This window comes from Lontra canadensis, unplaced genomic scaffold, assembly GCF_010015895.1.
Source record: "Lontra canadensis isolate GAN:19392208 unplaced genomic scaffold, GSC_riverotter_1.0 scaffold186, whole genome shotgun sequence".
NCBI classification, from domain to species: Eukaryota; Metazoa; Chordata; class Mammalia; order Carnivora; family Mustelidae; genus Lontra; species Lontra canadensis.
Genome location: NW_022631180.1, coordinates 868,900 through 896,360, shown reverse-complemented (window position 1 = coordinate 896,360; position 27,461 = coordinate 868,900). Strand labels below are relative to the sequence as shown.

General features: G+C 44.9%; 1 protein-coding gene and 2 pseudogenes across 1 annotated transcript; 1 reads left to right on the top strand and 2 right to left on the bottom strand.

The window, feature by feature from the left end:
- Nucleotides 1-1,412: 1,412 nt before the first annotated feature.
- LOC116860920 lies at nt 1,413-2,117 on the bottom strand (annotated as a pseudogene).
- A 5,498-nt stretch (nt 2,118-7,615) lies between these two features.
- Nucleotides 7,616-17,801, top strand: LOC116860919 (putative HLA class I histocompatibility antigen, alpha chain H). The gene is given in 7 exon segments (XM_032847262.1): nt 7,616-7,622; nt 14,257-14,436; nt 14,439-14,531; nt 14,656-14,769; nt 15,199-15,240; nt 15,785-15,952; nt 17,752-17,801. Coding segments are annotated over 7 exon segments (654 nt in total).
- A 2,822-nt stretch (nt 17,802-20,623) lies between these two features.
- Nucleotides 20,624-22,431, bottom strand: LOC116860918 (annotated as a pseudogene).
- Between the last annotated feature and the right edge of the window lie 5,030 nt (nt 22,432-27,461).

Genomic DNA, 27,461 nt, shown 5'->3' with positions numbered 1-27,461 from the left:
AAGATGTAGTGAAAAGAAGTGCCATCATACACCAATGTTCATAGCAGAAATGCCCACTGTCGTCATACTGTGGAAAGAACCAAGATGCCCTTCAACAGACGAATGGATAAAGAATATATGGTCCATATATCTCCAATGGAGTATTACGGCTCCATCAGAAAGAATGAACACCCAACTTTTGTATCAACATGGATGGGACTGGGGGAGATTATGCTGAGTGAAATAAGTGAAGCAGAGAGAGTCAATTATATGGTTTCACTTACTTGTGGAGCATTAGGAAAAACATGGAGGACATTGAGAGAAGGAGAAGAGAAGTGAGTTGGGGGAAATCAGAGGGGGAGATGAACCATGAGAGCCTGTGGACACTGAGAAACAAACTGAGGGTTTTGGAGGACAGGGGGTGGGTATTAAGAAGGACACATATTGCATGGAACACTGGGTGGTGAGGCCTAAAAAATGAATCTTGGAACACTGAACAAATAAAATTAAATTTTAAAAAAAGCTCAATATCACTTGGCATCAGGGAAATACAAATCAAAACCACAATGAGATACCACACCAGTGAGAATGACTAAAGTGAAGAAGTCTGGAAATAAGCGATGTTGGCAAGGATGCTGAGAAAGTGGAACCCTCCTACACTTTTGGTGGGAATGCAAGCTGGTGTGGTCACTCTGAAAAACAGTATGGAGGTTCCTGAAAAAGTTGAAAATAGAGCTGCCCTACAATCCAGCAATTGCACTGCTAGGTATTTACTCTAAAGATACAAATACAATGATCTGAAGGGGCAAGTGCACCCCAATGCTTATAGCAGCAATGTCCACAATAGTCAAACTATGGAAAGTGTTCAGATGTCTATCAGCAGATGAATGGAAAAGAATATGTGGTATATATAGATATATACCATGGATGTAACTAGAAAGTATTAAGCTAAGTGAAATAATTCAATCAGAGAAAGACAATTATCATATGATCTCACTCATATGTGGAATTCAAGAAACAAAACAGATTGGAAACATCTGTAGTGCCCATGTCTATAACATGAATCTGTCTAAAACTAGACAACGCCAGATTTTTCAGGAGCTCACATCCTGAGCCACCAGCTCCAATGACTAGAACTTTACATGTATCTAACAAGAACTGGAGATATTCAGTGCTGGGTTCGGAATGGGTGTGTGTGAAGGATTCAGATCACTCGAGGAACTTCTTTACATGGTTCCAGCAACCTTCCCAGTCTCTAGTGTCCCCACACCCACCATCAACAGCCATTTTCTCAGCCAGTAGCTCCTCTACTCTCCTTCTTTTCTTTTCTGGCCCCTCACCTTCTGCCATATTGTTCTCTCCACATGTGGGTCTTCTGTGAGCCTGGTTACATAGCCCCCTATGTCATCTTCCTACCTAGTCTTGCCTGTCCTTTATTCAGTCTCATGAGTTACTAACACCGGTGAAGTTATCATAGAGATTTTGTCAATGTTTAGGAATGCATCAAAAGAATAGGTCTTCTGGTATCAGGAAGAGTGACTGGCATTCCCAAGGTCAAAGGAGAATGAAGAGTAACAGCAGCACTCTCAAACCGAGAAGCAAGATCTACAAATGGAGCTGTACATCTACTTTGGCCATATATGATTACATTTTCAGGGTGAATGCCACATCTTGTCCTAAGAACAAGCTAAGCAGCTCCTCTACCTTCATAGAGATTCTTCTCTGTTGGTTTCCCAGGACTTGATCCATACCTAGAATAAGCATACGAGAATATACTACAATTAATCCATGATCCCAATGGTATGTAAAAGCTGATCATCTGATCAAAATCAACAGCATTTCCATGTGAGAAGAGTAAAGCATACGAGGCATTGGGTGAACAACACACAAAATACAGGCAATTCTGTTGCCTTGACTGGTTCTAGTCATGGAACACTCTCAATAGCATCTTTTTCTCTAGAAGAGTACTGTCAGTCTGCTCCTTCTGACTGGTGTGAAGTCCAGTGGTTTTCAAGTGCATCGCACGTTGGCATGTAAGTTGGATCAGGTGGCAAAGAAGGTAATTACAAAGCCAGTTTTCCAGGGCAAGGTGGACAGAAGAAGAGGGCACGTGGGTCACTATAGGAGAGATTATTCATCTTCTGCACCTGAGGGGCTGCAGCCCAGGTGTCTGGATGATAGTACGAGGAGAGAGCCCCCCAACCCCAGCCCCCCTCCCAAACACTCTGTCCTCCACAGTGCAACCCACACTGTCACCACAGCCGCTACCTCCCCTGCTGGCACTGCAGACACCACCCAGATGTGGCCAGGTCTTTCTTCTCTTGGTCCTCCTCTCTCTCTTCCTCCTTAGCCTGTCACCACGCAGCCAGCTCTTCTGGAGGGAGGAAGGCAGGCAGGGTATGAAGGGGACAAGCAGAACTCTCACGGAGGATATGGTCACTGACTTAAATATTTTGTACGTATTTTACTTGTGATTTCCTTCAGCCCCTTTGTTAAGAGTGTTTAATTTCTACCAATTTGTGAATTTTCCAGTTTTCCTTTTGTTGTTGATTTCTAACTGCATCCCTTTGTGGTTGGATAGTTTGTGTGATATCTCTCTTTTTGATTCTGTTGAGTCTTAATTTGTGGTCTGACATGTGATGCATCCTGGGAATGGTCCCATGTACCCTGGAGAAGAATGTATATTCTGTTATTTGTGGGTAGACTGTTCTGTATATGGGTGTCAGGTCCAGTTGGTTTTTTATATTGCTCAAGCCCTCTGTTTCCTTAATTTTCTTCTGTTTAGTTGCTCTATCTAATTTTGAGAATGGGATATTGAATTCTCCAACTATTATTGTGGGTCTCTCTACTTCTGCATTTCATTCTATGAAGCTTAGCTTCATAGATTTTGTTGATCTGTTATTAAATGCTACTCATTTATAATTGTTACATTTTCATGTGCTATTGAAACTTGTGTTCACAGATACTGTTCTTTTTGTCTCTTCTACATTTTTTTTAAGTCTATTTTGACTGATATTCGTAGAAATACTCCAGTTCTCTTTGGGTTATTTTGTGCACAGAATACCTTTTCCCATCCTTTCACTGTCAAACTATTAGTGTTTTTTGATAAAGTGAGTCTCTTTTAACTAACATATAGTTGGATCATCTCTCTTTCACTATTCTGACAAGCTGTACGATTTGATTGGAGTATGTTTATGTTTTTCTTGAATTTGGGTGAGTTTTCAGTCATTATTTCTTCAAACAATCTCTCTTACCTTTTTCTTTCTCTTCTGTCTGCAACTCCCAAAATGCTTATGTTGGTTCCCTTTATGTTATGTCAGTGCTCCAGTAGGCTCTCTTCCCTTTTCTTCAGTTGTGTTCATTTTGTTCCTCAGACTTGATCATTTCAATGGTCCTCCCTTCAAGTTGAGTGATTCTTTCTTCTACTTGCTGAAATCTGCTCTTGAACACCTCTAGTAAAACTTTCATTTGAGTTATTGTGCATATCAGCACTGGAATTTCCTTTTAGTTTCTTTTTGTGTTTTGTATATCTTTGTAAATATTTTATTTTATCCATATCTAATTTTTTTTACTTCTTTAATGTTCAGAGCATGATACAGACAATTGATTTAAAGTCCTTGTCTAGTAAGTCCACCATCTGATCTTCCATAGGAGCACTTTCTGCTTTTTTTTTTTTTTTTCACTTGGAACGGGTCATGTTGTCCGGTTTCTTTGTACACTTTGTGTTTTGTTATTTTTGAAAATGTGTCATCTCAATCTTATGATGTGGTAACTCTGAAAATCAGATTCTCCCATCAACATGTTTGCTGTTTGTATTAATTTCCATATTGTTCTAGGCTGTGTGCCAGAAATCATCCTTAGGTATACACATCAGCTCTCCACATGTCATTTTGAGCCTACACTTTTTCCTGAACATGTGTGTACTTTCTACATCCCCATTTCTTCCAGCCCCTCCCCCCAATCCCCACCTCAGTGCTGTTTGTTGAGAATCTGAGAGCAGAGTGGCAGTACCTCTTTGTGGTCACAGGGCTGAGGACAGAAGACCTGAGCCCCTTTATTCCTGCTCACTCATTACCTCCCCAGTGTGTCCCTGACCTATGACACTAGCACAGGGCCCTACATAAAGGGGTGATGCATGTCTGGTCAGGTTTGGCTTGTGAAGTGTTTCCCAAAAATCTACACTGATATTGATGTTTCCTCCCCACTGAGTGCCCAGGGACTCTGGCTTTAGGGAACAGAGAGGTCTCCAAGCCAGAACTGTTGATTCCCAGATCTGTAGCCAGCCCCACAAATATGCCAGATGTTCCAATAAACACACTGCCACTTTCCACGGAGATGACTTTGGAGACAAGTTCCTGTCACTCGTTCCTACTACTGTCTCTAAAGCTAGAGGCTGGGATACTGGCTCTTTCCTCAGTTATGTTAAATGATGTCAATGCCAATCTTCAGTCCTGACCACCTCAGGTCCCACTGTCTGCTACCCTTAACAGTTAGATAGGAGCTCTGCTACTCAACCTCAAATTTCATTTCTAGCCTGATGGCTGATCTGGGGATTTAACGGTGGCTCACCACGCGCTCCAAAGGGCCTTAAGCCCTGCAGTTGAGTCAATGATCTACAACATAACTAAAGCCCCTTCCCAAGCCCAAGACATCTCAGAGGCATCTCGTGGTTAGGTGCTATCTGTTGATACTGCCCATGTGTTTGGAATATGAGTGCAGGAGGTACTCTTCATATTTCTGGTTCCTTTTTCAGGCAACCAAGACCAATACATACATACTAAACTCACATAGGAACTCGTGCAGATGCACACGCACTTCATAAAGAACTCCCCATATGAAATGCCTATAAACGTTCCTCTTACCAGCTCCAAGCCCAACTCTGAGGAATTCTGATCACAGCATTCATTCATTCATTCATTCCTCTAGGTATAGTCCATGAATGCCTCTGGGCCAATCTCTGTGTTAGGCCTGGTAATCATTTAATGCCAGAGTCACAGCACATATTGTCCTAATGTTTCCCATATCACCGGAAAGACAGACAATAAATAAAATGTAATATTAGTAGTACATTATACATTGCTGTTACCTATTGCTAGATAACAAAAATCTCCACAACCACTAGCAGTAGCTCTTCTGCTCTGTGTGACATGGGTTGGGGCTACAGTCATCTAGAGATATGAATGGTCTAGAATATTCTGGAATATGTTGCCTCTCACTGGGGATTGGACTGAGGCTGTTAAATGCTGCTTGCTGCCATTATGGCCCGTTGGTGCCATCTGGTGTTAATCTAGATCTTGAAAGCTAACAAGCTCAGGGAGGAAAAAGAAACCAATAGAAGGCCATCTGGTGCCAAATATTGCTTTGTGTGCTCTCAGGACTTCTTCAGTTGTCCAAACTCAGCTTTGCCTTTTTCTGAAGGAGGATAACACCTTCACTATTTTCTCTCTCTCACTTCTTTTCTCAGCCTCTACTGGTCTTCCCCTGCCCCACATGATCCCTCAGCATCGACACCTGGGCCTGCTTCCACTGACCACAGGACAGGAGCAGGAAAGGGCCCTGGGACCAAGAACACCACTCTGGAGCAGCAACTCAAAGCCTTCCCTCCTCTCAAGCCCCAACACTTCCACCCAAGGAGCACAGGGCATCCCTGAAGGACAAGTCCTATTACCTCTTCCTTGAGGCCAGGCAGTGTTCCCAAACACAGCACCTTCTCTCCCTGGATGTCTTGATCTCCACTTGCATAACCACTTGTGCACCAGGGCTGTTGTCTGCTTGTTGGCCATGCTCAACCACAGGCACAGACCCCACTGGCAGCTCAGTCTCCTCCCTCCCCTCCCCTCCCCTGAGCCAGTAGCTCCTAACTGGAAGGCACATCAGAAAGCTCAGATGACTGGCAGGCATTCTAGAAAAAGAGGCTGCAGTGGGGTCTGTACATGACCTGACACAGGAAAATCCCATGCTCACAGCCCTCCACCCTCATCCCTGGCCCAGCTTTCAGGTGCACGAGGACTTCCTTGCTCCTTCTTGGTCCACTCGCATCTGGAATCACAGGTCCTCCCCAAATGCTCCTGGCTGAGGCTGCCAGAGCCTTCCTGCCCCTTTCCTAGCAGGGACTCCACAGGCAATTCAGGCAGTGCCTCTTACAACCTTTTTGTAAGTGAGGTGTAGGAGATTCTTGAGACCCCCATCTCTGAGGCTATCTATCCACCCTCTGCATCCTGAAACTGCCACTGTCATCCCCTCTCCTCTATCTCTTACCTGGAAATGCCCCTGGACCAACCTTGCTGAGCCTGAGGGTAGAAAGAAGTAGGGACCAGCTCAGAGCAGGGTTCCTCAGCCCCCACTACCCAACCCTCATGCAGAGCAAGGAGAGGTCATGCTCACCACTCAAGGGCCCCAGGGACCTTGGCTTTGTGTAGTGCTAAGGGTGTATATGCACATGTGGCTCCCACTCTCTCAGCACTCTGACTTCAGCTCCTGTTACAGAGGCTTGTTTTTCCCTCCATATTGTGCAGAGGGAGACATGAGGGACCCCCATAGCCCCGAGAGCCTCTCCCATCCCACCCACTGCCCAGATTTCTCACTTGGGCTCCCATAGCTCTTGTTGACTTTTTGTTCTTAGAGAGAGGACTCATGCAAGAATGACATTATGCTGAGTGAAATAAGTCAAGCAGAGAGAGTCAATTATCATATGGTTCACTTATTTGTGGAGCATAACAAATAGCATGGGGGACAAGGGGAGTTAGAGAGGAGAAGGGAGTTGGGGGAAATTGAAAGGGGAGGTGAACCATGAGAGACTATGGACTCTGAAAAACAATCTGAGGGGTTTGAAGGGGCGGGGGGTGGGAGGTTGTGGGAACCAGGTGGTGGGTATTAGAGAGGGCACGGATTGCATGGAGCACTGGGTGTGGTGCAAAAACAATGAATACTGTTATGCTGACAATAAATTTAAAAATAAATTAATTAATTTAAAAAAAAAAAGGAATGACAATAAGGAAACCAGCAACAATAAGAAAAACAGAGGGTTGTTCTTGCACTCTGATGCACCAGGGCCTTTCCTGGAAAAGGGTTTTATATTGACCTGGCTACCCCAGGACCACAGCCCTGCTATCTTCTCTGCACCCTGCCTCCTGTCCTGACCAGGCCCAGAATGTGAGGGCACAGGTTGTTCACTTCAATTCCCTGTGGCTTCCATGTAGCAAGTGAACCTCTGATCCTCTCTCTAAAGAATCCTTATGGCCACACACATCCAGTAGGTCCCGTTCTCACTAGGCAGGACTCCCATAAACTGCTGGGCATACTGGTCAGGGAGATATTCCTGGGAGAGAAACAGAACACCCATCCTGTCAGGCTGGCCTTGACCTCCAAGGTCTGGCTGCAGGTCATGTTCAGGGATGGGAGCACTGGAGAAGAAAGCACAGAGCCAGTGAGGTACAAGGTTAGCCCTGCTCCCCTCTAAGGGAAAGAGAGAGAGAGATCAGGGTTGTTTCTCTCACCTTTCCACCTCTGGCTGAAGCTCTCGTTCTCCAAGTCTGTTGTGCTTCATAGGACCCAGTTCCTTTGGACAGGCATGTTGTTGGACCCAGGATCCAGGCCTCACTCTGTTGGAGCCATGTGTTGATGCTCCGGGTAGGGCATGAAGGGTGGGTTCTTGGGCTGAGGGCACTATAAGGGAACAACTCTTTGTGACAGCGAGGCTAGGGCTTCCTCTCCTGCCTGACGCCTATGTTCCTTGGTTCAGTTTTCTGACCACTGCCTCCGTGGACTGTCCACACTAGGAGGAATCACTATTTCTTCCCCTCCTCCTCCTTACTCTCTTCCTCCTCCTCCTCCTCTTCCTTCTCATTCTCCCTCTTCTTCTTTTTTGTTTTATTTATATTTATTTATTCATTGATTGATTGATGATTTACAGAATAAGAGATTGCATGAGCAGACAGAGGGGAAGAGAGAGAGGGAGAAAGAGAATCCCACAGACTCTGCACTGAGCATGGAGCCCCACACTGGGCTCAATCTCACAACCTTGAGATCATGGGTGAGCTGAAATGAAGAGTTGGATTCAACCAGCTGAGCCTCCCAGGCACCCCTGGGAGGATTCACTTCTGTCTCCACATGATTGGTGTCTCTATTCTTTATTAAGAGGCTTAAGGACAGGTGGATCACAGTACAATGCACCAGCGGAACATATGTGCATTCCATCAGACAAAGAGGGCTTCCTTGGACGGGGTTGTTGGGTGGGAGGCTCAAAGGATCCAACAGAGAAAATCTCTGCCCCAGGGCTGAACCATTTCTGCCAAAGAAACCCGGCACTATTAATGGGCATGTAAACTGGTATAGTCACTGTGGAAAACAGTATAGAGGTTCCTCAGAAAATTAAAAATAGAATTACCATATGATCCAGAATTTCACTACTGGGTATTTACCCTAAGAATATGAAGACATTAATTCAAAAATCTCTGTGCATCCCTAGTTAATTGCAGCATGATTTACAATAGTCCCATTATGAAAATAGCCCACATATCTATCAATAGATGAATGTATTAAGAAGATGTGGTACAATTATTCAATGAAATGTTATTCATCCATAAAAAAAGAATGAAATCTTGCCATTTGCAGCCACATGGATGGATCAAGAGAGTATCATGCAAGCAGAATAGTCAGAGAAAGACAAAGATCGTATGATTTTACTCATATGTGGAATTTAAGAAACAAAACAAGAGAAATAAAAAAATGGAATATAAACACATATAAACACATAGATATACAGTAATAAACATAACTATAGAGAACAAATGGATGGTTACCAGAGGTGCATAGGGGCACGGGGTTTGGGTGAAACAGGAAGAGGAGAGTAAGAGTACACTTACCTTGACAAGCAGTGAGTAATGTATGCGGCTACCCTCCCCCTTCTAATGGTGGCTCCCTCCCCCTTCTGTTTCTCCTCCAATATCTGCCTGCACAATCCCAACTCCATGTTTTGTACCTCTTGACTGATGATCCTCTGCCCCCGTAGAGATCCAGATGCATAATCTTACATTTCAGGCTGATGTCATGGGTGTTCAGAGTGCTCTGATGGCTATCCAGCTCAATTCAGGGGACTGGTTGAAGTAGGGTCCCCTAGCCTCTGCCATCTTGCCCCTACCCTGTTCTGTTTATTTTTGTAACTACACGTTTCACTCTGAGAAAACTCAAAACCCTTCTCACATCCTCAGGCCTACATGATGTGGTCAGTATCTGACCTCATGTCACCTGCTCTCTGCTGCAGCTGCAGTGACCTCCTCACCCCTTCTTGAACACAGGACATGCTCCTGCCCTAGTGCGTGTGCACTGGAGGCTCCCTGCCTGGAAAGAACTTCCCCCAGACCGCTTCTTACACAATTCCTTATTTCATTCAAATCTCTCAGAGGTCACTTTCTCAGGGAGGCACACACTTATCACTGTTGTAAAGTGGCCATCTTCCCTGTCCCCACACAGGTGTCCTCTGGGTCCCCTTCCTCACTGCATTTACCAACCTCTAACACACACACTTCCCTTAGTTACTAGCGCAGTCTGCCCCTCACTACCAGCACATACGACCCACCTGGCGGGCCCATTTGGTCTGTTTCTACTTCACTGAGGTGTCCTAGATGCTACAATAGTGTTCCTGGGCTGACGCTCAGTTATCACTTGGAGAAGTGATCTGCACAGAGAGCCTCTCTCTTCTAGATGAGCCTTAGGCCACAGCTGTTCATGGAAGCTATCACTTTTCTCACCAGTGGTGGTCTCTTCCACATCCCCAGGTCCACCTCCCCACATCATCCCTCCTGCATGTGCAGGAAACAATGAGTCTTCCCTTCAGGAAAGGCGTATCTAGGCTTATGGGTCATGTATTCCAGAGAAATGTGAATTCAAATTAGACACTGTTTCATCACTCTATGAATTAGGAGTGGAGCCAGAACTGGAATTACTAGAAGAGCAGACGGGCATGTGGGTGAGCCAAGAAAATAGAAACTAAATAGGGAAATTTAATAAGGATGAGAAATTATCAGTTGCTGTCTCTAACTCCATAATCTGCTTTTTAAAAAAGATGGGGGAAAGATGGAAAGAATGATCCAGAACAGCCCTAGAAGGAGAAGAGATGGATGGGTCTGAAAAAGTCGCCTTTCAAACCCAGAGATACTCCTGTGTGCAGGGACTCTCTGGGCCTTGTGGGGACAATGAGAGACCAGAGGACACCTGGGGCTGTCCCAGACTGGGAACACCAGAGAACATGAGAGCAGAACTTGTACCCAAGAACAACAACAGGCCTAATTCTCCATAGAAACAAAGAGGGGGACGAGGAGGAGGAGGAGGAGGAGGAGGAAGAGGAAAGACAGGCAAAACTTGGGGGATGAGTCCTGATCCAGGCCTAAGCCTTGGCAACCCTGTTCACAGGAAGCGCTTGCTGCCCAAGGTCCTGGAGACAAGAGAGATTGAGTCCTTGTGATCCCAGGACCTGGTGGGACAAGTTTACACTGATGGGATGAGGGACAAAGGAGCACCAAGGATGACCAGCAGAGCTGTGGCCATGTCAAAGCTGAGGAGACACTGAGCACGGGCTGGGCACAGTCCCCTCCATGCTGGCTCTTCACACACTCTTGCCTCCCCACACCCAGAGGAAGCCCAACTAACTTGTGGAACCTGGAAGGCCCTCAGTGCTTCTGTTTATTTCCTCTCTCAAACTTCAGGAAACCTTTTTTTAGCTTTTTATTTTTATCTTCTAATTTTTTCCAACACTTTAAAATGTAAATTCAATTAATTAACATTCAATGTTTTATTGGTTTCAGAGTACAGGACTGTGGTTCATCAGTCTTATATAACACCCAGTGCTCATTACAAAATATACCCTCCTTAACGACCATCACCCAGTGGCACCATCCCTCTACCCGCATCTCCTCCAGCAACCCTCAGTTTGTTTCCTATGATTAAGAGTCCCTTATGGTTTGTCTCTCTCACTGGCTTCATCTTGTTTTATTTTTTCCTCTCTTCCTCTCTGATTCTCTGTTTCGTTTCTCAAATTCCACATGTGAATGAGATCATATAATTATCTTTCTCTGGTTGACTTATTTTGCTTAGCATAATACCTTCTATTTCCATTTACATCATTGCAAATAGCAAATTCTCATTTTTAAATGGCTGAGTATTATTCCTGCGTGTGTGTGTGTGTGTGTGTGTGTGTGCGCGTGCGCGCGCGTACCATATCTTTATCCATTTATCACTGATGGACATATGGGCTCTTTCCATAGTTTCACTATTGTGGACATTGTTGCTATAAACATTGCTATACACGTGCTCCTTCGGATCACTACATTGGTATCTTTAGGGTAAATACTCAGTGGTACAATTGCTGGGTTGTAGGGTAGCTCTATTTTCAACTCTATGAGTAACATCCATACTGTTTCCCAGAGTGGCTGCAGAAGCTTGCATTCCCACCAACAGTGTAGGAGGGTTCTCCTTTCTCCACATCCTTGCCAACATTTGTTGTCTCCTGACTTATTAATTTTAGTCATTCTGACTTGTGAGAGGTGGTATCTCAATGTGGCTTTGATTTTAATTTCCCTGATGGCTACTGATGATGAACACTTTTCATGTGTCTGTCAGACATTGGTATGTCTTCCTCAGAGAAGTGTCTGCTCATGTCTTCTGCCCATTTTTTGGACTTGATTATCTGTTTTATTGGGTGTTGAGTTTGAGAAGTTCTTTATAGATCTTTGATATCAACCCTTTGTAGTGCCATTGGCAAAAATCTTCTCCCATTTGTGGGTTGCCTCTTTGCTTTTTATCTTGACAAAGTCCCAAAAGTTCATTTTCACTTTTGTTTCCCTTGCCTTTGGAGACGTTTCTTAAAAGTTGCTGTGGCCGATGTTGAAGAGGTTGCTGCCTATGTTCTCCTCTAGAATTTTGAGGATTCCTGTCTCACATTGAGGTTTTTCATCCATTTCGAGTTTATCTTTGTGTATGGTGTAAGAGAATGGTCCAGTTTCATTCTTCTGTATAGAGCGGTCCAATTTTCCCAGCACCATTTATTGAAGAGACTGTCTTTTTTCCATTGGATATTTTTTTCCTGCCTTGCTGAAGATTAGTTGACCATAAAGCTGAGAGTCCATATATAGGCTCTCTATTCTGTCCCATTGGTCTATGTGTCTGTTTTTGTGCCAGTACCATGCTGTCTTGGTGATCACAGCTTTGTAATATAGCTTGAAAACAGGCAACGTGATGCTCCCAGCTTTGTTTTTATTTTTCAACATTTTTTTGGTGACTGGTTCCATACAAATTTTAGGATTGTTTGTTCCAGCACTTTGAAAAATGCCATTGGTATTTTGATAGGGATGGCATTGAAAGTATAGATTGCTCTGGGCAGCTTAGTCATTTTAACAATACTTATTCTTCCAATCCATGAGCATGGAATGTTTTCCCATCTTTTAGTGTCTTCTTCGATTTCTTTCATGGGTGTTTTGTAGTTCCTAGAATATAGATCCTTTACCTCCTTGGTATTCCAAGATATCTTATGGTTTTTGGTACTATTGTAAATGGAATCGATTCTCTAATCTCTCTTTCTACACTTTCATTGTTAGTGTTTAAGAAAGCAACTGGTGTCTGTGCATTGATTTTGTACTCGGCTACATTACTGAATTGCTGTATGTGTTCTAGTAATTTGAAGGTAGAGACTTCTGGGTTTTCTACATAGTGTACATGTCATTTGCAAAGACAGAGAGTTTGACTTCTTCTTTTCCAATTTGAGTATCTGTTAGTTCTTTTTGTGGTCTGATTGCTGTTGCTAGGACTTCTGGTACTATGTTGAACAACAGTGGAGAGTGGGCATCCTTGTCATGTTCCTGATCTCCATGGGAAGGCTGTCAGCTTTCCCCTATTGAGAACGATATTCACTGTGGGTTCTTCATAGGTGGATTTTATGAACTTGAGGAATGTTCCCTCTATCCCTATACTCTGAAGAGTTTGAATCCGGAAAGGATGCTGTATTTTGTCAAATGCTTTATGTGCATCAATTGAGAGGACCATATGGTTCTTTTCTCTTCTTTTATTTATGTGTTCTATTGCATTGATTGATTAGGAATGTTGGACCACTCTTAAATCCCAGGGATAAATCCCATCTGGTGGTGATGGCTAATCCTTTTAATGTACTGTTGGATTGTATTAGCCAGGATCTTGTTGAGAATTTTGACATCCAATTCATCAAGGATATTGGCCTGAAATTCTCCTTTTTGATGGGGTTGTTGCCTGGTTTGGGGCTCAAGGAAAAGCTGGCCTCATAGAAAGAGTCTGAAAGTTTTCTGTCTGTTTCTATTTTTGGAACAGTTTCAGAAGAATAGGTATTATTTCTTCTTTGAATGTTTGGTAGAATTTCCCAGAGAATCCATCAGGCCCCAGACTCTTGTTTTTTGGGAGGTTTTTGATCACTGCTTCAATCTCTGGATTCCACTAGGTGACGCTGTTTTGGTCCCTGAGGCTTTCAGCTCTGATCAGTGGGGTGAATATGGCTGCACCTTGCTCTCTAGCCCTGGATCTGAAAATTCACATTGCCCACTCTTTAGTGAGCTGCACAGAAAAGCAATCAATCAGTCTGGCCCCCTGGTTTCCCTATGAACTCTGTGTTCACCCAGCCTGTGACCACGCGTTCTTACGTCAGGAACATGACTGAGTCTCAAAACTCCAAACTTGATAGACTCCTGCAGCAGGGACCAGCGCAGTTCCACCCAAGGGAGGTGGGGGTCTTCCTGGGATTCTGCTGCTTACTGGGCCCCTGCTCAGAGAGCGGTTCACTGAATTGTGCAGCGGTTCCCGCTTTATGGCAACACGGAGCAGAAAGCCAGCACCCAGACTCACAGCATGCAGCCGGCTTCCCTGCTCCGATGCCTGGGATCTTTGTGCACTCAGGCACCCCTGTTCTTTCAGTGACCCTGGGGATCCTGAGACCGTGCTGTCCCACCTCGGATTCCACCCCACTCCGACACCTGAGTACCTTTAAGCCAGAGACCTCCTGCACTGGAGCAGATTTCTAAAAGTCCCGATTTTGTGCTCTGCTGTTTATAATACTTGGCAGCTGCCTCCTGAAGCAAGTCACTTTCCTACTTGTAGCCTTGCGGCATTTCTTTCTTCACAGCTCCCATTGATTCCTATGTGTTCAGAACAGTTTGATAACTATCTAGCTGATTCCAGGGACCAGATGAACTTCGGGACCCCTACTCCTCTATCATCTTAACTCCTCCCTAAATTCCTGAATTTTCTGACCCTTCTCTTCAGATGCCCCGAAGACACATGTCACCTACCATCCCGCCTCTGACCATGAGGTCGTGTTGAGGTGTTGGACCCTGGGCTTCTACCCTGTGGAGATCACCCTGACCTGGCAGCGTGATGAGGAGGACCTGAAGCAGGACACAGAGCTTGTGGAGACCAGGCCTGCAGGAGATGGAAACTTTCAGAAGTTGTGGCTGTGGTGGAGCCTTCTGGACAGAAGCAGAGATACACATGCCATGCGCAGCATGAGGGGCTGCCAGAGCACATTACCTTCAGATGTGGTAAGGAGGGACACCTGGGCACAGAGTCTCCTGTCAGGAACATCGGGAGCTATTTTGGAGATCTTCAGTAGGGTCTGGGCTAAGACCTGGGGGTCAAGGCTCTCACCTTATCCTCTCTTCCCAGAGTCCCCTCCCCAGCCCCCCATTCCCATCATGGGCTTTGTGGCTGGCCTGATTCTTGTTGTGGTCCCTGGTACTGTGGTGGTTGGAGCTGTCATGTGGAGGAAGGAGAGCTCAGGTAGGGAAGGGAGGTGCTCTGAGTTTTCTTGTCCTTCTGCAGTGTCTTAAGCTCAGGTAGAAGTCTGTCCTGCCTTGTTTTTGGGCAGTGTCATCTGCACACATGTGCCTGTCCACTGTGGGGCTCATTGCTACATTCACTGTAGTAAAGCACAGGTGTGAGTAAGGGATATATTAATCACCCTGATGGATGTGGTAACGGACCCAGTTCCCAGAAGTCACAGGTCAGAGAGCCAGGTCCTTGCTGAGGACAGACTTCAGGAAGAGGGTTAGTCTCGCCCTGCCGTCTCTTTCCTTCATGATCCTGATCCTGCCCTAGGTCTGTAGTGACCGTTCTGGAAACTTCCCTGTGGTCCAAGCTATCTATTTCAACTAGGATCTCGGGCCCTGCCTCCTGCATGTCATCTCATGGGATGTTTTCTTTCAGCAGGTGGAAAAGGAAGGAGTTACGCTCAGACTGAATGTAAATGTGGTGGGGGTGATCCATTGGACATGTCCCAAATAGTTGGAGTCTGTCAGTCTAGGGAGATTCAGAGTCTGTGGGTCTGGGGAGAGGCCCGTGTGTTCTGAGAAGCACCACAAGCGAGCCTGGTGCTCAGCTGGATCTGGAGCCAGTGAGGTCAGAGAGGTGAGCAGGCCAGGGTGGAAGGGACATTAAAATCTCAGTTACTATGTTTTTTTCCCTCGTAAATTGAGGGAGGACATTTGTTGTCATGAGGTGTGATGTGTGAGATTTACGGCATTGTTTCTTTATGGGGTGTCATCAGGGGGAGGATTAGGGAGCGGTTCACAGCAGGATGACGAGCATCTCTGAACACTTGCTCTCTGCAGCTGTTCCTCTGAGCAAACCCTGGAACCCAGCCCTGCTCGAACTCGGACAGAAGGTAGTGCACACACACGCGTACGCACGTGCATCTTCTGTGGATGTAACGTGTTCCTGGGGATGGTCAGGGAACAGGTTAGGCTGCGCAGCCAGAAGCACACCCGCAGTGGCCGTCTGGCTGCCTCTCACACAGGAACCCCAGCCTCTGCCGCGGGCACAGTGGTCACCACTAGCACTGCTGACTTGGTTGGGTCGGGACATGGGCCACTGCAGCCGCTCGTGGGCCTGGGCGACACACTGCCACTCATGCCCCTTGTCACATGCAATGTGCACAGTGGCAGCCTCTCTCTATCCCCCCGTTGTGAGTCGTGTCCCGCGTATGCTCCCCTGGAGCTGGGTCCCACTGGAAGGATGTGGGGGAAACACGTCTTCCTCATCTATGGAGGGAAGCGGTCTCTTCCAAAGCCTTGACCACGAAATTCTCCTCACATCAGAAGGCTGCTGGGGTACTGGGGGCAAGGGATGGAGAGAGAACAACTAACTGTCATTCTCGGAGCACAGACTGAGGCTGCATCTCAACCTGGTGCTTTTTAGGCGCTCAGGTTTGGCCAAGGGAACAAGTAGGTAACAAATGACAGCTGTCCTCTCATTCCCCTGACACTACATGATCAGACCCAGCTGTCATCCACTGCAGTTTTCGCTCACAAACATGGGCAGTGGTGAGGTGGGCTGGTGGCCTGATAGCTCAGGGCAGATTTGCCCTCTTTTGTTCTTGCAAGGACCACAAGTCCCGGGTCTGCAAGACGTGAGTTCTCTGTGTGCACCGACGTGTCGTGTGACTCTGTCTATTTCCCCGTGTGTGACGATGTTCTGGGGAGAGACTCTCTAGCATCTGTCAGCGTTTACGTGACCGCTGCCCAACTTGAACAACAGTGCCAGGGTCATGGGAACCTGAGAGCTAAAGTCGAGATAGATTAAGTTTGACATTCTCAGTGGTGTGTGGCATCCGTGACTCCATGCTGGGCCCGCTGTCTCATTTCTCAACAGGACCCTGAGCAGCTGGTCACAGGCAGATGGACATGATAGACAGTCCTCCGTTCTGCTTATCCTTTGCTCCCAGACAAGATGAGGCGCAGGTTACTTGCTTGCTCTCTCAATTTCTCTTTGTGGGGTGGAGAGGGTTTCTTTCCCCAACTGACCAGCTCTTTGATTCCCTGTCACCACCTGAGTGTCCTCTGATTCGTTCATTTCACTCTTGACCCTGCCGACCTGGGGTGAGCATGGGACACACAGGCGGGAGGACTCATCCTGCAAGTTGCCCTCAACTCACGGGCAAGTCTCAACTCTCAGGTTCCCAAATGCCTGGCACTGTTGTTCAAGTTGGCTACAAAGTTGGGGGTACCCTGGATGTTCAGTAGTTTGCTAGAAGGACTCCTAGGTCTCAGGAAACTCCATGCTGACTGTTATGGTTTATTATAAGGAAACACACGAGCAGCCAGATGAAGAGACTTGGGACAGTGGGAGCGCGCAGTTTCCGGTGCGGGAGCCTCTGTCCCCCGTGGACTTGGAATGTGCCTATAAGGGCCTACTTAGCCAGAGCAAGCCATTTTGTTGTTTACGCAGTAAACTTAGATTGAACCTGCCCCTTCTCCCAAGAGGAAAGTGCTTAGAAACAGAATTGGTGAAATACGGCCAAATAGCCCCCGATAACGGAGTCCAGATTCAAGGACGTGTCCGGCCAGATGGAAACGTCCAATCAAGGGAAAGAGCACGTATTACCTCCCTACCCGCCAAGGACATGTTCGGCCAGGTGGAGACGTCCAATCAAGTAAAAGCGCAGGTATTACCCGCCAGGGAGCGTGAGCCCCCCATTTTGGGCGCCAGACAAAGGCGCCAATTCTAGCCAAGGTCATAGGCTGAATTAGATGACTATTATGGGATAAAATGTAATTCAATTGGCCACCTGTGTGTGGCCAGGCTCAACCACATGGCCTTTATTCTATAAGAGTTAGTCTGTGAGGCTGGGGGTGGGGGGGGTCGCCTCTTTGCAACAGACGGCCCTGGCCGGTCAGTTTGATTCTTGATGCTTGGCGCGAAATAAAGCTTTGCTTGACCTTCGTGTTGTATCACTCTCGTCCTTTTGTCTATGAACCCTTTCAGTACCCCCCTCGGAGCACGTGGATGCGTTCGCCATTTCAGAAGCTCTGTGAACCCCACTGTAGAGCAGTCTTCGGGGAAGCTTCATGACATAGGCACGCTTGATTCAGTCACTGGCTGTTGGGGACAGAGAGCAGCCTCCAGAGCCTCTCCACAGAGGTTGGGGAGGGAGGCTTATGGCTCCAACTCTAGTCATGGCGTGGTCCTCCTGGTCACCAGCCCCAACCTGAACTGTCTAAGACCCTCGGCCAAGTCATCTCATTAGGGTACCAGTGACAGTCTTATCACCCAGGAGATCCCAAGGGCTGGGGAGCTGGGTGCCAGGAACTGGGGACAAACACCACATATTTTACTTATCCCGCAGCCATGCTGTGGTCTTTGAGCACAGATCCCTTGCAGCAGTGGGACCAGAACTACGGAGATGCTGGCCCAGTACTCGTGTCCCATCCGGTCATTAACAGTCAGCCCATCTTCCTGCTGGAGGACAGTGTCTCCCAGGGCCACTCAGGTCTGCGGGTCCATTCAGTGTTGCCAGGTTCCAGAAGCAGGAATGTTCTCAGAGTACACGGCTTTCTCTCTCAGGGTCTGGGATGACAGAGCTAAGAGACAGTGTCATCTCTTGCTCATACTTCTTCCAGGGCACTAATGTACTATGGATTTCCCTCATGACATAGTGAATGTATCTCCTCCTTTACCCTCAGTTACTATTTCTACTTCTCTGCATTTATACTGCACTTTTTGCCATTGGAAGGGACATTATGTGTGGCTGATGTGCTGGTCTAGACTGTGGCAGCAACATGAGTCTGAGAAGCCCCCTCCCCCCAAGTCCACTCTCGGTCATCGAGGGGAGGGAAACACAGGGACAGAACTGGCGGGTAAGGGACAACCAGGGGATGTAGCTGTGCTCACCGACAGTCCCAACTTTGCTGGATGAGGTGAAGGCACAGCCCTCCCCTTCAGGCCCTTAGGAATTACCACATTGGGGTTTAATGAAGTACATACAGTGTCTTAGGATCCTTCCCGTTTCTGGCACTCACACTTGCATCCCTGTCCTGAGACTGCATCAGGTAAGATGAGAGAATGTTGAGGTGAACCACAGTCATACCGAGGTCCTTTCCCTTCAGAAGGAGTGTAGAGTCACACTGGCACCTGTCCCCTCCCCCTCCTCCTCAGATCCCCCAGGAAAAAGTGTGTGCTTGGGACCATCGTGTAGCCCCACTCACGCTGGGTGGGAGCACACACTGTGAAGGGGTGTAAACCAGCACTTCATGCCTCCATGGCCCCAACACCCCTTTTCCACAATGTTTCTGCTGCCTGTTCCCATTCTCCATGAAGCTGTTACTCTGTCAGCATGTCTGTATTCCCATTGTGTGACATAATGGTTTGTCGTGTGTTTGTGATGTGAAGAACTGTGACTGAGCATTCTTCGCTGGTTCAGTACTTTTTTTTCCACACGTGCACCAAGAGCCGTGTACGAGAATGTTCTCAGCAGTACTGTGTATGATCGCCCCAAATGGGAAACAATATAGATGTGTATGACAGGAAAATACATACATAAGTTGTAGCTTATCCGTACAGTGGGATACCGTGCAGCCCCGAGGAAGACTGGACCATGGCGACACCCTACAGCATGGGGGAATCTCACGGACATGACGCCGAGTGAAAGAAGCCGCACACAGGATTATGACCCTTTGTATGTGAAGTTGAAGACCAGAACTAATTTATAATGTCAGAAGTCGGAGAGTGGTTACCTTTTGTGGTGACATATTGACTGGGAATCTCTGCGACGCTCAGCGTGTTCTGCATCTTGCTCTGCGGGTAGTGCGTGGAGGTGTGCACACATTCCCTGAGCTGTCCTCACAGGACCAGTCCTCTCTGTGCATTTTATTTTTTTTAGACTTTTAATTGAAACATAGCTATGCTCTGTTTTTTGCTTGTTTGTTTTAATAGCACTCTGACCATTTGCATCTACCGCTGAATGAGCAAAGTTCAATCCAGAATATGCATTCCTGTCAAGGCCCTTTTGTTGCCCCTCAGGGTTATCATTATGGCTTTGACTTGCCAGCTATGTTCAAGGCTTTCCTACTGGGGGGTCAGCCTCCTAGCTCTCTGTGGTGTTTGGTTGGCAGCCAGAACAGTTCTGTTTGGTATTTTGTGCCACAGAGGATGCAAGTGGACTGTAGAATTTCAGCCTTTCCCTGCATTGCCACAGCCCCCTCTATCCCCTTATTTCCCTGCCCTAGGTGGCTACCCCAAGAGAGGACACCAGGAAACACACTCATCCATTCCAATCCACTTCCAAACTCAGAATTGTGGTTCTTGTGATGGGCATCATCATGTCCTCCTTTGATACGCCACAAATTCCCATAATGAGCAAGGGCCCAGCCCCCCTGTGGCTATTCCTTTAGTAGACCATGTTTCCATTGTCCTTCTGCCTGACCATGTGGCCTGGCTGTTGGCCATTGGCCATGAATTGGTAATTCCAAAACAAGGGTCTTTCCCATTGTTCCATTTTTTTTCACTGCTATGCATCAACATAAACATTAGAACTACCCTATGAGCAAAAGACAAAATAATCCTGAGCCTGATACAGCCATGGGGTCTTGGGTAATGTTGGAAAAACACTCTAATGGAGAGGACAGTGCCCAGAAGAATTCCATTAAAAAGTGGTAATAGTTAAAAAATACTTTTACACACAACTTAGAAAACAGTAAGACAAAATTAAAGCACATCCTATATAGTCTTCTGTAACCTTGACTTTAAAAACACAGAAATGAAGAGCTTGGTCAGGTGACCTGTGGGCAGTGATCGAACAGTTCTGTAGTAAAGCTGGACTTTTTAAAAAACTAGGATTGGAATCCTAAATACAATGATTTTAATCATCAGTGGCTTCACTTTCAGCTGGACCCCTAGTAAGTTTTTTAATTCCTCGTTTTGCTGCAGGACCTTTCAGTTTTGCAAAACTTTGCTACGTGCCTAATGCTTTGGGTGTCCTTCTTCATAAAGGAAGTCTGCTGTCAACTCATCCCCATTTTTTCTCTTGATCTTTCTTTTTCTTTCTTTCTTTTTTTTTTTTTTTAAGATTTTATTTATTTGATGGGAGCCTGGGTTGCTCAGTGGGTTAAGCCTCTGCCTTTGGCTCAGGTGATGATCTCAGGGTCTTGGGATTGAGCTCCACATCGGGCTCTCTGCTCAGCAGGGAGCCTGCTTCCCCTCCTCCCCCCTGCTGCCTGCGTCTCTGTCTACTTGTGATCTCTGTCTGTCAAATAAATAAATAAAATATTTTTTAAAAATTTTATTTATTTGAGAGAGAGAGAGACCATGCACAAGCAGAGGGGAGGGCAGAGGGAGAGGGAGAAACAGGCTCCCTACCAAACAGGGCTCAAGATGTGGGGCTTGATCCCATGACCCTGGAGCTGAAGGCAGACACTTGCCTGACTGAGCCAGCCAAGCACCCTATCTCGATCTTTTTAATGACATCCATTTGTAGTTGTCTTTCAACAGTTTCTGGCAGAGGGCTCTCACAGCTAGAATACAGTATCCGTTCTCTTTATTGCATGTGTATCCCGGCATTGAATAAATAAAAACTATGGACTTCAAACCGTCTCCTTCATAGGCATGTTTCCACAGGAAGAAATGGTAGCGTGCTGAATCCTTGGCAAGTGTTTCTGTTCTGTCTTTGTTGTATTGGCCAAAATTATAATTTCATCCTTCATATCTATTTCCCAATTGCACATAGTCGAGCTGTTACTTAATGTTCCCAAAGTTTGAAAAGCTTCTCAAGAAATAAGAAATGTTACTCCTTGTAGTGTCTGACACTGCGTGTCTCCACCCATGTCAGTTTGTGCCTCATTAATTTTAATTTGTTGTGATTCTTCCTCAGCTGCAGTCAACGGGGCAGGAGAAGATTGTGACAGAAGATTGTGTTTTTTATATCTGTGTAATGATACATCTTCCTTTACTGTTCCAAACACTTCCTCTGTAATGCGGCCCCCTCCGAACCCCCTTTTCAGAGTTGCACTTGCTCCTGCATACAGCAAATTTTGATGATTACTAGAATGGTCTGGAGATCAGGCAGTGGATATCCAGTCAAATCCCTGGGCATTCTGAGAATCTAACCAGAACGCTATATAGCACGGCTGTCTGTCCTCCAGGAGGAGTAAACAAAGGAATCATAATCCTTACCCCAGGAATGGAAGGCAGACTACAGGATCCAATCACAAGTATCTCATTTTCAGTAGATATTATTAGAAGTCTGTACTTTCCATTTCTCCTCTGGCAAAGGTATCTTTAACATCTTCCACTTTCTTGGAGGCAGGTCTCATGGACGTGGCAGCCGTGGGCTCCCAGGTCTGGTGCCAAGTCTGTGCAGAGACATTTCAGCTTGAGTGGCACGAGTGTCACCCAGGTGCCAGAAGCAGCAGAGACAGCAGTTCCTACCGAGGGTCAGGTGTCCTGTGTCAGAGGAGTCATGACGTCTGTACCTTTAGCTTGAAACTTCTCCAGTGTGTTGTGCAGGGAGACGCTGCTTTGGGAAGTATCCCCGGTGTTCTCCTTTACGTGTCAGTAAAACCCTTCCTTTCCCTATTCTTTGGCTTCATTGAGTCTTTTGCCTTGAACCCCTCAAGAGGTGTGCCCAGTTTTCAGAAACACAACTGCCAACCTGACAGCCTCACTTGGCATTTCCCTTTTTAAATTTAATTTAACTTTATTTATTTATTTGAGAACAAGGGAGCACAAGCAGGGGGAGCGCAGGCAGAAGGAGAGGGAGAAGCAGGTCCCTGCGGAGCAGGGAGCCTGTGCAGGCTCGATCCCAGGACCCTGGGACCATGATCCTGGGGTCATGGCCTGAGCCAAAGGCTGATTATTAACTGACTGAACCGCCCAGGCGCCCCTCCAGCACAATGTGTAATAGAAGCCGTGAGTGAACATTATTTTTGTGTTGCTGATCTTAGGAAAAAACAACCAGTCTTTCACCATTAGGTAAGATGTAAGGGTTTTCATAAATGCCTTTCATCAGATTGAAGAAATTCCCTCTATTAGTAGTTGAGATTTTAATCATGAGAAGGTGTCCGATTTTGTCAAATGCTTCTTGTCTATCTGTTAAGATAAGCATGTTTTTCTCCTAGTATATTTCCAGTATATTAATATATAATATATACCATATATATGTTTTACTTTGATTGGTAAGGATTTTAAACCAATCTTGCATTCCCGGAATAAATTTCATTAGGTTTGTTTAACTCTATATGTTGCCAGATTTGATTTGCTACATTTTGTTGAGATCTTTGTGTGTATGTATGTGTGTGTACATTCATAAGAGATATTGGTCTGTAGTTTTCTTGTCTTGTGATAATCTTTGTCTGTTTTGGTGTCTGAATAATCCTAGCCCCATAGAATGAGTTGGGTTCCCTCCTCTTTTTTGGGGGGCAGGGTTTGTAAAGAATTGTTATTTATTCTTTCAGCATATGGTATAATTTGCAAGTGAAGCCATTTGGAACTGGGCTTTTATGTGGAATAGATTTGACAATTGACTCTATGTTCTACCTCATTATAGGTACATTCAGATGGTCTGTTTCTTCTTCAGTCAGTCAGCTTTAGTCATTTGTGTCTTTCTGTGTTTTTGTCTATTTTATAAAGGCAAGTTAATATTTTAGCATATAATTGTGCATCATAATCTCCTAATTCTCTTTATTTCTGTGTGGTCAGTACTAATATCACTTCTTTCATTGCTGATCCCAGCAATGTGGGTCATTTCTCTCTCTCTCTCTCTCTCTCTCTCTTTTTTAGTGAGTCTAGTTAAAGATTTGTCAGTTTGGTTGATCTTTCAAAGGATCACATTTGATTCAGTTAGTTTCCTATACTGTTATTTTATTCTCTTTTCTCTATTTCATTAACTTCTGCTCTAATCTTTATTTTTTTTTCTTTCCCTTTGCCTCCTTTTGCTTTAGTTTGCTCCTCTTCCTCTTTTGACTTAATGTGGAAGTTCAGGTAATTGATTGGAGATGTTTCTTTTTCATACAGGCAGTTCCAACTATATATTTCCTCAGCACTGCTTTAGTCAGACCGCCTCGGGTTTGGTATGCTCTGTCTTCATTTCTATTAATCTGAAAGTATTTTCTGATTTCCATTTTGATATCTTTGACCCTTTGATTATGTAGAAGTGTGTTAATTCTGCATATTGTGAGTTTCCCAAATTCATTCCAGTTATTTATTTCTGGTGTCATGCCACTGTGATATTTGCATTATTTTTACCCCTTTAAATTCAATGAGTTGTTTTTTTTTTAAGATTTTATTTATTTATTTGACAGAGAGATCACAAGTAGACAGAGAGTCAGGCAGAGAGAGAGAGAGGAGGAAGCAGGCTCCCTGCTGAGCAGAGAGCCCGATGCGGGACTCGATCCCAGGACTCTGAGATCATGACCTGAGCCGAAGGCAGTGGCTTAACCCACTGAGCCACCCAGGCGCCCAAATTCAATGAGTTTTTTTATGGCCTAGCATATGGCTTATCTTCTAGAAAGCTCCATGTGCATTTGAAATGAATGTATATTCTGTTCATGGCTAGAATGTTCTATACATGTCAGACTTATACTGTTGTTTTATAATATGGTTCAAGTCTTCTTTATCTTCATTGATCTCTGCATAGTTGTCCTATCCATTATTGAAAGTGATATATTGAGTTTAACTATTATTGTCATACTGTCTGTTTCTCAGTTTCTGTCAGTTTTGCTACAAGAAGTTGGGTGTTGAATTATTAGGTGAATATATGTTTAGAGTTTTTTCATCTTTCTGATGACTTGACCATTTTATCATTACAAAATGATCCTGTTTATCTTACTAGCATTTTTATTTTTTATTTTATTAAAAAAGATCTTATTTATTTGTTAGAGACACAGTGAGAGAGGGAACACAAGCAGGGGGAGAGGAAGGAGGAGAAGCAGGCTTCCCACTGAGAAGGGAGCCCAGTGTGAGGGCTCAGTGGACCATGACCTGAGCCAAAGGTAGACTCTTAACAACTGAGTCACCCAGGCTCCCCCTTACTATAAAGTCCCTTTTGGCTAATGAGTGTATCCACTCCAGGTTTCTTATGGTTGTTTGCCTGAGGTAACTTTTTCCATCCCTTTGAGTTTAATCTGTTTGTAACTGAGATCAAGTGCGTCTACTGTAGACAGCATAGGTGGACCCTGTTTTGTGTTCAGTCTAACAATCTGCACTTTGTTTGACTTATTTAAGCCATTCACTTGCAATGTTAATATTGACACTGTTGATTTATGTCGCTGTCTTACTTTTTTGCTTTTAGTTTTCCATGACTCACTCATTTTTCTCTCTCTCTTTTTAAAAAGATTTTATCTCTTTAAGGGAGAGGAGAGAGAGAGAGAGCACAGAAGCAGGGGAGCAGCAGAGGGATGGGGGAAAGAGAAACAAGGCTTTCCGCTGAACAGGGAGCCAGAAGCTGGGCTTGACCCAGGACCCTGGGGTCATGACCTGAGCAGAAGGCTGATACTTAACCAGCTGAGTCACCCAGGTGCCCCTCCACTCATTCTTCTTTTACTGATAACTTCTTATTCAGTGAATAAACTGTAATATTTTCATTTTTTAATCATTAATCACTTTATTTTGTAATTATTTTCTTAAGACATGCTTTTGCTTTTGCCATGTTTTCTACATATTAAATTTTGTGATTTTTTTCTTTATATCATACCCATAATATATATTCAAATAATGTATGTTTATATATTTGTATCATATCTTGGTCCTCTTCTATTGCATCTTATAGTTCCAATATTGAAGTTTCATGAGCTTTTTGCTACTCAATTATTCTAAAGTTACTTAATCACAGTTTTTTTTTTTCATTTTAACTTTAATTTCTTTCTATGAGTTGCTTTTTTTTCTCTGTGCAATTTTCTGTGTAAGTTTTTTGACACGTAAGTTAAATAGAGATTTCTCTAGAGAAATTTGTTTCTTAAAATTTGGGGGCATCACCAATCCAGGACAATTATGAACTAAGCTGATGACGTGAAGTTATTTTGGCCCAATGGCCAATTGGAAAGCAAATTTGGACTACAAATCACAGACGAGTTAGTCCGTGTCTGCAAATTTTTGAAATAGCTGTTTGCTCACGTTTTCCTGACTCAAAGGCAAATTTCCTCAGAATGCTCTTGCACTTGAAGATAGAACAGATTTGATTTGTGTCACCCTGTTCTGAGGACGTGAATCTTAGGTTCCCAGATTTTCAGGGAGAGGATGTTTTTTCTGCTCCTCACATGGAGCAGCTCTGGGCATTGTCTCCTATCTGTGAAGCTCCTGAGCTTGAGAAGCCAAGCTAAGAGTTTCTAGATTTGAAAAATACTCTATGGATCAGAACAACTATTCTCTGGGGCTTACAGCCCATATTTAAATTTTGGGCTAATTGATATTTCTCTTGATTGTTCTACACTTTGGGGTGATTTTATGTTTTTTCTATCATTTTCATTTTTGGGAAAAGAGGCAGCTTTATTTCTTAAAAAATTTTTTTATTTAAATTCAATTAGCCAACAGAGTACATCATTAGTTTCACATGTAGAGTTCAATAACTCATCAGTTGCATATAACACCAGTGCTCATCACCTCACATGGAGAGGGGCAGCCTTAAACCTTGGTCTACTGCATAGGTGGAAATGGAATCCTCAGTAAGTGTTTTTCATTTCTTCTCTTTTTTAGGCACCCAAGTTGGTGCTAAAGTGTAAGTCACCTAAACCAATGGTGATCTGTGTCTCCTGTGAGCCAGCCCTGGTCAGGGAAGTGTTACTCAGCCCACAGAAAGTACACGCAGAAGTTGGAAGTGAGTATAAGCCAGAAAGCTTTCCCTTCTCCTGTCTGAGACTGGTTATTTCCAAACAAAAATGAGGATGAATATCACGTCATTGGATCTGCTGAAACACTGTAATCATTAGCTGTTCGTGGACCAGAGGTGAAATAGGCAGTGTCTACATGGGAATGGTTTTCAGACTTTTGTGGAGGTCACATAAACCTGATGAAATTATGGATACTCTCCCCAGAAATATATATATATATAGAAAGAAACATCAAATATCAGTGTGTATATGAGGATCATCTGAAGTGACACAGATCTGAGTTTTTAATCTCAGGAAGAGACAAAGGATGAAGAAGACATGTTGAGCAATCACTTCATGACCCAACAATGCTGCTCCACTCATCTGTGAGTAGGGACTGGAGTGGACAAACCTGGGCCCATAACAACCATCAATAAGTTGAAAGATGAGTTTATTTATGAGTCACTCCTCATCCAAGCAGACTTGAGTGCCTACAGTGTTCAGATCAAGACTTAGTCTCAGATCATGGCTCCAAATGTGGAAATTTGTCATTCTTTTCCATTCCTGGCTCCCAATGTCTATTCCCAAAACTGGTACCTCTCTTGCCATGTGCAGGAATGCCACACATCAATAATCTTATTGGGGGCACAGACACTTCCATCCACAGAGAGGAGAACCCATATTGCCAAACAGTCCAGCACTTGGACATGATATGAAGCTTCAACAGTCACGTGCCAGATTCTGACTCCGGACATGTGACAGGAACACTGGGCAAGTATCCATGCATTAGGCACAGGGGGTTTGAGGAGTGTCACAGTCATGTCATGCAGCTGTCAGGGGCAGCAGCAATAGCAGTCCCAGCCCCAGGGTCCAGTGGCCTCTCTCAGGAGAGTCAGTGGT